This window comes from Elgaria multicarinata, chromosome 7 (assembly GCF_023053635.1).
Source record: "Elgaria multicarinata webbii isolate HBS135686 ecotype San Diego chromosome 7, rElgMul1.1.pri, whole genome shotgun sequence".
Lineage (NCBI taxonomy): Eukaryota > Metazoa > Chordata > Lepidosauria > Squamata > Anguidae > Elgaria > Elgaria multicarinata.
The window spans coordinates 68,062,669-68,074,899 of record NC_086177.1 but is presented as its reverse complement, the minus strand read 5'-3'; the positions used below and the strand labels follow the sequence as shown (position 1 = coordinate 68,074,899).

General features: G+C 43.5%; 2 protein-coding genes across 2 annotated transcripts in view; one reads left to right on the top strand and one right to left on the bottom strand.

Moving 5' to 3' along the window:
* LOC134401619 (DGAT1/2-independent enzyme synthesizing storage lipids-like) overlaps window positions 1-12,231 on the top strand; it is a 225,776-nt gene that overhangs the window by 29,292 nt on the left and 184,253 nt on the right. The gene's annotated exons all lie outside the window — the stretch shown is intronic.
* Window positions 1,660-3,162, bottom strand: LOC134401944 (uncharacterized). The gene is made up of 2 exons (XM_063131305.1): window positions 2,963-3,162; window positions 1,660-2,368 (listed from the first exon to the last, which is right to left on the bottom strand). Exons 1-2 carry the CDS (start codon window positions 3,160-3,162, stop codon window positions 1,660-1,662), a joined length of 909 nt encoding a protein of 302 aa, XP_062987375.1.

Genomic DNA, 12,231 nt, shown 5'->3' with positions numbered 1-12,231 from the left:
CACAGGGCTCAGTCCTGAGCCCAGTGCTCTTCAACATTTTTATTAATGGTTTGGACAAGGAGGTGCAGGGAACGCTGATCAAATTTGCAGATGACACAAAATTGGGTAGGATAGCTAGTACCCCAGAAGACAGAAACAAACTTCAAAGTGATCTTGATAGGCTGGAGCGCTGGGCTGAAAACAATAGAATGTAATTTAATGGGGATAAATGCCAAGTTCTACATCAAGGAAAAAGAAATTAAATGCAGAGTTACATAGGGTGACCATATTTTGGAAACCGAAAAGGAGGACAACATGGCCACCCCAAGGGGGCATGCCGACCAACATGCCCAGCCCCCAAAGGGGCGTGCCCACCCAAACATAGCCTTGGTCATATGTCTGATTTCACAGTACACAATTAAGACAAACCTGTTCTACATAACACCTTAATGCTAAAATCAGTGAAATAAAGAACAAGTGAGACATTCTCCACTGTGGCACCCTGGCTGTGGAATGAGCTCCTCAGAGAGGTCCGCCTTGCGCCAACACTGTACTCCTTTCATCACCAGCTGAAGACCTTTTTATTCTCTCAGTATTTTAACGCTTAATTTTAACTTAAATTTAAATTTTACTGTTCTAATTCTGTATTTTAATCTTATATCAATTTCTGCTGCATGGTTTTATCCCGGTTGTGCTTTTTATACTGTGTTTTGTATTTGTGTTTTTAGACTGTTGGTTGTTTTATTATAGTTTTAATTTTTGTGAACCACGCAGAGAGCTTCGGCTATTTGACAGTATAAAAATCTAATAAATAAATAAATAAATAAATAAATAAATAAATAAATAAATAAAATATCTGAACAGATGCCCATTATCACAATGCTAGAGAAGGATCTTTTCCTCCTTTTATCCAAATACCTCCTGAATTTACACTGCCTCAGTGTGCAGAGTGTTGTCGACTGAATCAGCTCCCTGTGAGTTGTCATGCGTACAGACAATAGAAACACTCCACTGGTGGTTTGAAAGAAAACTTTACTTTGGAACATTTAACTTGTGTCTTACAATGAGATGCCTTGGTTCCCCCATGGTAGTCATCACACCGTGCAGGTGGGAAGAAAAAAGCAAGAAGGATAGGTAGGAGGAGGGAGGAGACAGGAAGTAGCAAAACAAGCATTGTAGCAATCCCCTCCCACCCTGTAGGTCTACGTTAACCCTTTAGCTTCAGGTTCAGTGACCTGCAGCCTGAGTTCTGCTAACACCCCTTCTCGAGGGCCGCAGAGCACTGTGCTAGTCCAAATAGGTCATTGCATCAGTCCTACGCCCATCAGGTGCCACTGGTGCAATTCCCCTGGTAGGGGCTTTGTCAGCACATCTGCCACTATCTCTTCGGTTGGACAGTACTTTAGCTCAATCACTCTTTGCTCCACCAGGGCAGGATCTACACTACTGCTTTAAAGCGTTTTATAACAGTTATAAAGCGCTTTAAAGCAGTTAAAGCGCTTTATAACTGTTATAAAACGCTTTAAAGCAGTAGTGTAGATCCGGCCCAGGTCTCTTATCAGGTGATGCTTCACATCGATGTGCTTCGTCCATGGTCTCAGCTTCTCACTCGATGCCAGCTTTATGCACCCCTGATTATCCTCATGTAGCACTGTGGCTTGAGTGATCACCAGCCCCATGTCAGTGAGTAATTGCCTCCTGACATGCACTGTCCGCTGTCACATATTCCGCTTCTGTGGAAGACATGGCTACAACCACCTGCTTTTTACTGGCCCAACTGATGGTCCCGCCATTGTATATGAACAGGCTTCCCGATGTAGACTTATGGTCTGACTCGTCGCCTGCCCAGTCTGCATCCACAAACCCAATCAGTTCCATGGATGTGCCTCTTGGCAGTTTTAGCCTTGCATCCACAGTGCCTTTCAGATAGCGCATCACACGCTTCACTCTGTTCCAGTCACGCTGAGATGGGTTGGCTACCTTCTTACTCAGGATGCCCACAGCTGCAGCGATGTCTGGCCTGGTAACTGTTGCGATGAATAACAGCTTACCTACTGCCCTTTGATACTGCTGGTTGTCCGGTAGTGGAGTGTTGTCATCTTGACCCTTCAGATGATCTGTGGTCATGGGAGTATTGACCTGTTTCGCCTCTGCCATTCCAAACTCTTGCAGCATCTCTTCGATCTTTTGTCTCTGTTTAAGGAGAAAGCTCTCATCTTTCCCCTTCTTGACCTGTATGCTCAGATAATGTGATATTGGACCCAGATCTTTAATCTCAAAGTTCTGCCTCAACTTGAGCATGATTTCTGTGCTGTTTCTTTCCTGCTCATAGCACAGGACCAAGTCGTCCACATACACCAACACGTATGTCCATCTGCCCCCCTTCTGCCTGGTAAAGAGGCAAGAGTCTGCTTTCCTCTTGGTGAAACCCGGATTTACTAGGACTCCATTAATTTTCTCATTCCAGGCTCTGGCAGCCTGTTTAAGTCCATAGATGCTCTTGTGCAATTTACCCCACCCCTTCTGGATCTGCAAATCCTGGCAGTTGCATCATGTACAGGTCCTCTTCTATCTCACCATATAGGAATGCAGTCTTAATGTCTAGATGCTTGACTTGCATCTCTCTGCTGGCTGCTATGCTCAGCATGGCTCTGATGGTCATGTGTTTACTGGGGCAAAAGTTTCATCATAGTCCTCCCCATACTTTTGAGAGTATCCCTTCACTACTAAACTGGCTTTGTAGCGCTCTACTTCGCCGCTTGCATTGCGTTTCACTTTGAAAGTCTACTTGCAGCCGATTGCCTTGTGATTGGGTGGGAGCTTGGCCAGAGTCCAGGTCTCATTCTCATGTAATGAGTCCATCTCTTCCTGAGCTGCCTTCCTCCACTTGTCTGCCTCATCCTTAGGCAGGTGGGCAATGTCCTCCTAAATCGCTGGCTCCTGGACCTGTTGCGCCTTGGCTGCGAAGTAATAGTCACTGTACCTGGCTGGTGGCACCCTCTTAGTAGCCCTCTCCGACCTCCTGGGTTCTTGTTGCTCCGTTGCCTCCAGGTTGGGCTCCTCCATGTCGCCGGTCTTGCTGTTGTTTTCAGGCACATCGGCCACCCCCTCATCTTCCTTGGATGCCTTGGGATCCCCTTCTCCACTGTCAGATGCACTTAGATCCACCTCTATGAACTCCATAGTCCTGGGCCTCGCAGTCTCGTCAAATTGCACACTTCAGCTGACTATGATGCTACAGTCTTGTGGAATGAGGATTCTGTAGCCTTTGCTGTAGGGGCTATTTCCCGCCAGGACTCCTTCAGTGGCTCTGTCACCTAGCTTAGTCTTCTTCTGCTCTGGAATGTGAGCATAGGCCTTACATCCAAACACTCTCAAGTGGCCCACTCTTGGCCTGGCTCCATGCCACAGCTCAAAAGGTGTCTTATCAGTGGCTCTGGTTGGCAGCCTGTTCTGTATGTAGGCTGCCGTGGACACTGCTTCTCCCCAGAATTTGAATGGTAGGTTTGCATCTGATAGCATGCTTCTTACCATGTCTAGGAGTGACCTGTTGCACCTCTCAGCCACACCATTCTGTTCCGGTGAGGAGCTGACTGTCCTCTGGTGTCTGATGCCTTGCTCCCGCAAGTGTGCTTCCATCTCTTTCCCCACATACTCTCCTCCATTGTCAGTGCAAATGGCACCCAATGTCCTATGGAATTTGTTCCTGGTCGCTGCAACAAACTCTTTCAACTTACTCAGCACCTCGTCCTTACGCTTGATGATGTACACTGTTGTGAACCTGGAATAATCATCAATGAAAGTAAGGAAGTACTTACCCCCTCCAGGGGTTACTGCGTTCATTGGTCCACAAAGGTCAGAGTGGATGAGCTCCAATGGTTCTTTGCCTTGGGCAATGGGGCTCGCGTGGACTTGGTCTTCATGCAGCAAACACAGCTCATCTTTGACTTGCACACTGGGATTTGTAGGTCTGCAGTAAGTCCTTTAGTCACCAATTCCTTTACTGCCTGCATACTTCTATGCCCCATGCGCCTGTGCCAGAGGTGGATGCAGCTGTCGGGGGGTATGTGCTCTGCCCTTCTGGCCTCTTCTCTGCTGCCAGCAACCTCATACATGGAGTTCCTTGCCATGGCATTGCCCCACAAGCTTCTGTCTCTGCTGATTTGGCATCTGTCTTCTTGGAGAAGCAGGACAAATCCATCTGCTGCAAGCTTTCTCACTGAGAGCAAGTTCCCTTCCAGGTCCGGCACAAACAAGACGTCTGTCACCTTTGTCTTCCCACTGTGTGGTGGGGCTATGCAGTCTATGGTGCCTTCTCCCACCCCATCTGTTCTTATCTGTTTTCCATTTGCCAGGCAAACATGACCTTGCCTTCGACGATCCAGTTTTGTGAAGAACTCCCTCTGGCTAGTCATGTGGCAGCTGGCCCCTGAGTCCAATATCCAAACCAGACCATCCTCTGCTACCATGTTGTCGACCAAATCAGCTCCCTGTGAGTTGTCACGCATACAGACAATAGAAACACTCCACTGGTGGTTTGAAAGAAAACTTTACTTTGGAACATTTAACTTATGTCTTACAATGGGATGGCTTGGTTCCCCCATCATAGCCATCACGCCGTGCAGGTGGAAAGAAAAAAGCAAGAAGGATAGGAAGGAGGAGGGAGGAGACAGGAAGTAGCAAAACAAGCATTGTAGCAATCCCCTCCCACCCTGTAGGTGTACGTTAACCCTTTAGCTTCAGGTTCAGTGACCTGCAGCCTGAGTTCGCTAACACAGAGAACAGAATCCCAATCAGGGACCCAAAGAAAACTGCTCAAAGGAACCTCAAAAATAAGTCCCATTGATTTCAAACGAGCTTACTCACAGATAAATGAATATAGGGTTGCAGCCTTAAATGAAGGTGCTTACTGGGCCATTAGTTTTTTATTGCTGTTGGTGATATAATTTAAGCAAGCTGAAAAGTGCAACATTATACATGTCTACTCAGAAATCCCATTGACTGCAATAGGGCCTGCAATCCCAAAGTGTTTACATAAACATAATTAGAAACACAAAACAGGATCATTGACAGAGAAGGGGGGAAGTTGTTAAGAGGGGGAGGTTTCCGCAATTGTGGAGCAAGTTATCAGTCACACACAAGATGAACATAGTTTGTGAGTCTTTAAGGTGCCACACAACACTTTATGGCTTTTGAACACAAAAGAACAAGGGCTGCCTCTGCTTCTTCACATCTGTTCACCTTACTTTAGCAAGTGCAAACCCCCTCTGTCAAGGAGGACTATGCACTCACCAGAGCCTGGCCTCGTGGGTCATGCAACCAGCAGGTGCACTCCAGAAAGATGCCATTAGAGCCCAGGAGATCCAGAGACACTCAAACAAGCCAAGCCAAGCTACACTATGCACTCACATATTACCTTGCCCTCTAGTCCAAACATCACTGCTAAAATCCCTTTTGGGCAGCAAAATCTGAACTAGCTTGGAAGAAGCAACAGGTGAGGAAGGCCTCTGGTACTCTAGTGAACATGTCAGCAGCCAGGTACCTGCTCACCCCTTGCAAGCAGCCTCACTGTCTACAATGGCAAAATGCAATGTTTGGCTGGTGGGCACCTCTCTGCCCTGACAGGCACCAGCTTACAATGGTATTGTTAAGCAGTTTTGGATGCTGGATGTAATGGTCTTACAGTCCCCTTTATATCTTAAAATGCATCATTTCACTGCATCATTTCACTGCATCATTTCACAGCTACTACATTTCTGATGCTACAGTAATAGTAGTAGTAGTAATAATAATAATAATAATAATAATAATAATAATAATAATAATGGCAACCCTGTTAATTTTTTCATGTTTCCATATATGTGCAGAGTTTCACATTTTAAACTCACTGAAGGTGAATCCTATGCATGTTTAGACAGAAAAAAGCCCTACAACTCCCAGTATTCTCCAGCCAGCTATGCTAGGGGATTCTGGGAGTTGTGGGACTTTTTCTTGTCTAAATATGCAGAAGATTGTGCCCTTAACTTATCATGTCACACCAGCATGACTACAGGAATAAAATGTGATTTTCTTCTAAACATTTCAAAGTTGCCAAAATGTTCCTCCAAAAAACCCAGAAAGAAATTAAAGCAGGAAGAGAGATGGGATCATAAAAAGAAAATATCTGTCCAGTTTTCAGTATTTCCCCCCCCCCTGAAGAGCTCCAATTAGAAAGTTTCTGTTACAAGAAAAAATTACTGTAGCATCCTAGAAAATAAATTTACTCCTGACCACAGCATTCTCTGTTCCTAAGAGATAATCTATAACCTCCTTAGTATTCAACAGCAAGTATTACTGTTTATAATGAACTGCCAGAATTAATTCCTGGTGCGTGGAGAGTAGGGAATGTTTCACAATAGAAATTTGGAAGCTACAACAGATTAGGACAGTTACTCCTCTGGAAAGATTCACACACCCTACAGCAAAGTTCTCAGGGCAGTTTACAATGAAACATAAAAACAGATTGAAACTCAAAGACAATCAAGCACATGACAGCAACAAATGTACTATTGCAACCTTCCAGTTCCTGTGACCTTCAAAATCTGTTGGACTACAACTCTCATCATGGGAGTTGGAATCCAACAAATCCAACCAGGTTGGGGAAAGGCTGTATTATGGATTATGTAATAATATAAAATGTTTCATTCATGAGTTCTACCTTCTGATAGCCTAGAAAGACTATTATTTATTATTATTTTTATTACATTTATATGCCACCTTCTTTCTTCTGAGGAACCCAAGGTGGCATTCATAATCCTCCTCTCCACTTTATCCTCACAACAACAACCCTGTGAGGTATGTTGGGCTGTGAGTCTGTGACTGGCCCAAAGTCACCCAGTGAGTTTCCATAGCTGAGTGGGGACTAGAACCCAGATGAGGAGATGCTCTAAAAAAAGAGAAGTAGGTGGCCCGAAGTTCTTCATGATGACAGTTGTAGTCCAACACCTTTGAAGGGCACCAGGTTGGGGAAGGGCTGCTCTATTTATAGGTTTAGCTGTAAATGTTTTCATTTTGTAGGCCACCTTGAGACCCAGCATTGGGCAAAAGGCAGGATAACAATAACAATAACAATAATAATAATAATACAGTAATGTTTCACATTTCACTTCTGTATTTGATCATAGAATCATAGAATAGCAGAGTTGGAAGGGGCCTACAAGGCCATCGAGTCCAACCCCCTGCTCAATGCAGGAATCCACCCTAAAGGGAGGTTGTCCAGCTGCCTCTTGAAGGCCTCTAGTGTGGCAGAGCCCACAACCTCCCTAAGTAACTGGTTCCATTGTCGTACTGCTCTAACAGTCAGGAAGTTTTTCCTGATGTCTAGCTGGAATCTGGCTTCCTTTAACTTGAGCCCGTTATTCCGTGTCCTGCACTCTGGGAGGATCGAGAAGAGATCCTGGCCCTCCTCTGTGTGACAACCTTTTAAGTATTTGAAGAGTGCTATCATGTCTCCCCTCAATCTTCTCTTCTCCAGGCTAAACATGCCCAGTTCTTTCAGTCTCTCTTCATAGGGCTTTGTTTCCAGACCCCTGATCATCCTGGTTGCCCTCCTCTGAACACGCTCCAGCTTGTCTGCATCCTTCTTGAATTGTGGAGCCCAGAACTGGATGCAATACTCAAGATGAGGCCTAACCAGGGCTGAATAGAGAGGAACCAGTACCTCCCGTGATTTGGAAGCTATACTTCTATTAATGCAGCCCAAAATAGCATTTGCCTTTCTTGCAGCCATATCGCACTGTTGGCTCATATTCAGCTTGCGATCTACAACAATTCCAAGATCTTTCTCGTTTGTAGTATTGCTGAGCCAAGTATCCCCCATCTTGTAACTGTGCATTTGGTTTCTATTCCCTAAATGTAGAACTTGGCATTTATCCCTATTAAATTTCATTCTGTTGTTTTCAGCCCAGCACTCCAGCCTATCAAGATCACTTTGAAGTTTGTTTCTGTCTTCCAGGGTATTAGCTATCCCACCCAATTTTGTCCTTTTGCATTTTCTTTTCTTTATAAACCATTCATAACTTAAGACTTTTTGTGTGGCATGGTTTCATTGGTTTAAGAAGTTAAAAGGGGTATTCACTATTATCCTGCTTGTGTTATAAAATCTATTTTCAACTTCAAGAGTAACAGAGTTAGGGGGAAATCCTCAACCTTTTTACGATCTGAGGCAATGAGTAAGGGAGCCCTGGAGATAATTTAGACTGACCCCAACCACATAACACTATTCCCCCTTCTGAAGAGGTCTGGATCACAAACTATTAAAGACAAACAAAGTAGCAGACCACAATAACAGTTCTCATGCGGCCATTTGCTTTATGAGGCAGGTGCTCCTGCAGGCTACCAAAAAGGAGCAACTAATAGGCCATAAAATTGCCTGCCTGGGTCTGCCAGAAATACAGCCTCAACACTCCTGGAAGGTCCATGTTCTACAGCACCTGCTCTCAGATGAACTTGATGGAATCCCCCCCCACCCCTGGGTTTAATTTACTGGCCTCCCCTGGCTGGGCCTTGCAAGAAACTATAGGGACAGACAGAGAAGGCATTCATAGCACACATAGAGTGCTGAGACGGCAAATCTAAAAGCAAGTATGTTGCTTTTCAAGAACCAAGAAAATTCAATGGGTCTTACTTTGAGTAAATATCTAGGGATGGAAATACAGCCTGTGTAAGAATTGAGCCATGCCAAGTTGGAAGCAGATTGGTTCATGCCTTCATTTTTAGTTTTTTTGAGTAAGTTTGGTTTTTAAAAACCCTAAAAATCAAGGCATGAACCGATCTGATTCCAACTTCGCATGCCTAAAGTCCTACTTAAGAGCTACCATGCTGCCAAGTTTCATCTCTTTATCTTTAAAAATGAGGGAGATATAAGCATTTTGGTTAATTAATTAATTTGAAAAGTGAGTTCAACACTTAACACTAGCTTTGATTTTATATTGGATATCAACATGGTGTAACATCCTGGCTGACTCTGGTTTGGTTGTCAACTGTATATATATATATATATATATATATATATATATATTTACAATATTTATATACCGCTCCCCACTGAAAATTTCAGAGCAGCGCACAAGATAAAATAAAATAAAAACAGAATAAAAGACTATAAAATAGATCTTAAAAGACACAAAATGTACAGTGAACCATGGCTGGCCATTAAGGAAAGGCTTCCCGGAATAATGACATTTTCAGGAGGCACCAAAAAGGACTACAAAGTTGGCACCTGCCTGACTTCCAGAGGCAGGGAATTCCATAAGAGGGCAGCTACCACACTAAAGGCTCTGGTCATCCATTACCCAAAGCCATGAAATATACTATATGCGAGATGTGTGTGAGAGAAAAATATTGGGCAGCCTCTGTATTTGTTAAGGATAGAGAACAGCATTCCCCATCCTGCTGTCCCAGCATTCCTGACCATAGGACATAGTGACTTGCAATGATGGGAGTTGTAGTCCAACACCTTTGGAGGGCACCAGGTTGAGGAAGGGCTGCTCTAAATGAAAAAAGAGAAGCAGATGGCCCTAAGTTGTTCATCGTCAGTTTTCCACAACCCCACGGTCACCTCTGCATATCCTATTCTCCATCCGGTCCTCATGGTTTATCTGCTTCGGGAGAATGAGAATTTCACTGACACTTTCTGCCTCCTTAGGGAGGATGTGGTGTTAAGGCTTGTGAGCCTTAACTCCCAATTTCCCTGCTTTTTGGTGCCTGGTGGAAAACTGAAAAGCCTTAACGTTTTGTAAACCGTAGGTTTTTTGTTTAATGAATAATGTTAAGTGTGTTCACCTCCTTCCAAGCAGTGAGAGGTTTCAGAGATTCCAGCATTTACTCATAATTCCTGTTGCTTAGAAGGAGGTAACTGGAGACTTTCTGCGATATGAGATTTATGAATACATATAAACATGCTGAGCATAAGATGGGGGTTCATGGAAGTAACACTCCAACATATCCCTGCCCCCCATCAGATTCCAGGGAAACCCATAGTCCCATTGGATTTCTTGGAAAGACTAAGTCAGATCTTTGCATCCTTTACAGATACAGTTACATCACAGATTGAGGGCTCCATCACATGTCCTTTTTTTTTTTTTTAATATATCAAGTTTTCATCCAGGGTTTTCCCCTCCGTTTCCTTGCGAGTTGAGTGCTGGGCACTTTCATGTCCTCTCTGTGTTGTTGTGCTCTTTCAGCTCATGTATCTTTTCACGTGGAGTCCTACTATGCTGGTGAAATCTCCCTCCCCACACGTTGGGAAAGGTTTACAGGGGAGGAGGAGTGAAGGTTTGTTTTGCAACTTTCAAAGGGTGGGCAGATGAACAATCGTTTTAACTAATTTCTTTTGTAAAGGTGGTCAGATCCCATCTTTTGCTCCAAGGTAACAAAAATTCTGACATCTGAGTAAGTTTTAAAGTTAAAGAGATCAAAATTGGAACTGTGATAGCTCTTAATTAGAGCTTTCACCATGCCAAGATTGAATGAGATTGGTCCATCCCTTGATTTGTTAGGATCTTTTTAACCCCCCCTTAAATGCTTTTCCTGGAAGTTCACAAGTGTGATGGATAGCTTTTCCTTTCCTTTGATCATGTGAAGCTGTGCATCTCCAAGTTTATAAAATTGAGATCTGCTGGTTCCCTTACTCAAGTGTAAATCCCATTGATTTCAACTGCATTGATATCCAAGTCATATTAAAAACCCATGCATGCTTACCTTTGAGTAAACACCATTTTAGTAAGTCTGTCTCTGTTCAATGGGGAAAGATTTTAAAAATCCTTAAAAAAGAAGGGATGGACCAACCTTATTCTAACTTCTTATGTTGGAAGCTCTACTTAAGAACTATCGCTGCACCAATTTTGATTTCTTTATCTTTAAAATTTACAAAGATAAGCATTTTGTTAATTCTATTTTAAAAATTCCTTAAAATCAAGGGTTGAACCAAACTGATTCAAACTTGGAGTGGCTAAAGCCCTCCTTAAGAGCTATCACTGTGCCAATTTTGATCTCTTTGTCTTTAAAAATAAGGCAGCTACGGGCAAGGAGGGTGTGTGGCATTACATCCCACAAGTCAGTTCCCTAATGTATGTCTAAATTTGTAAGTCTATTGTGTTTAGAATGTTGACCTGAGTGGGTGGAGATTGAATATCTTAGGAGTGGGGAGGAGGATATATAAGGGAATGACTGAGGTGGTAAGGGGGTGTTTTTGAAGTACTTTGGTTTGAGAGAGAATTAGAGGATCAGGGTAAAGAGGGTTGTCTTTTGAGTGTAGTGTGCAGATAGTCAGTTTGTGAACATTGAAATAATTTTTTATTCAGTTTATTTTACTTCCACAAAAATCCCATGTGTCTCCTTGGCATTTATCATCTGCAGTTATATACATATAACACCCATTCTGACATTAATTCACCATCAGCACAGTGCATTATTTTATTCCTGAAATTATTCCTGTTTAACCCCTTACTCCACAGCGTTTGTAGAAAGGTGGTGTTTGTCCCTCACCTCAGGCTCATAAAGTGGTGGTGCTTGAGCATGGAGCATCCACGGACAGGCCTGTTGTAAAGAGCCTGTTTCATGGCACAGGGTGCATTTACAACAATTCTTTTAATATGAAAATGTAGATCAGGGTCATGTCTACTCAGGAGTAAGAACATAGAATTAAATGGGACCTCTTTCCCTCTCCCTTCAGAGTTGAGTAGAGAACCACACTACCCTCCTCTTTTGTTAGTGAGACCACCCTTAGATGCATATGCCCCCAACAAAGAGTGGGATGGTTCATATAATGCAGCCACAGAAATACAGTGGAGGGAGGAGAGCATTAATTTTGCAGTGAGGGAAAATAATCCAGACTTTCCCTGCTCCAAAAAGAGGTGAAATGAGTGCAGGATGGGGATGACGTCATGTGAGTTGCAAAATTGCATACCAGGCATGGGGAATGTACAATAAATCCCTGGTGTGATGGAGCCCTGACTGTTACATAAACAGGCTTCCATTAATCCTACCCCGGATGCAATTAGCACATTTGTTAGGGATGAGCAGTAATGGTGTGCCCACTTCCAGATTAGTATAGCAGAAGGTGGAGGGGTAAGAAAATGTGTATCTCTGATCCTTATCTCCGCCTTCTTGGTACATCCCAGCTCCTATTATAATCTCTCATCAGAATGTGAGAGGCTATGAGCTGCCTATAATTATTGGTTTGCTTACTGAAACTTATTGGTGTTTCTTCAC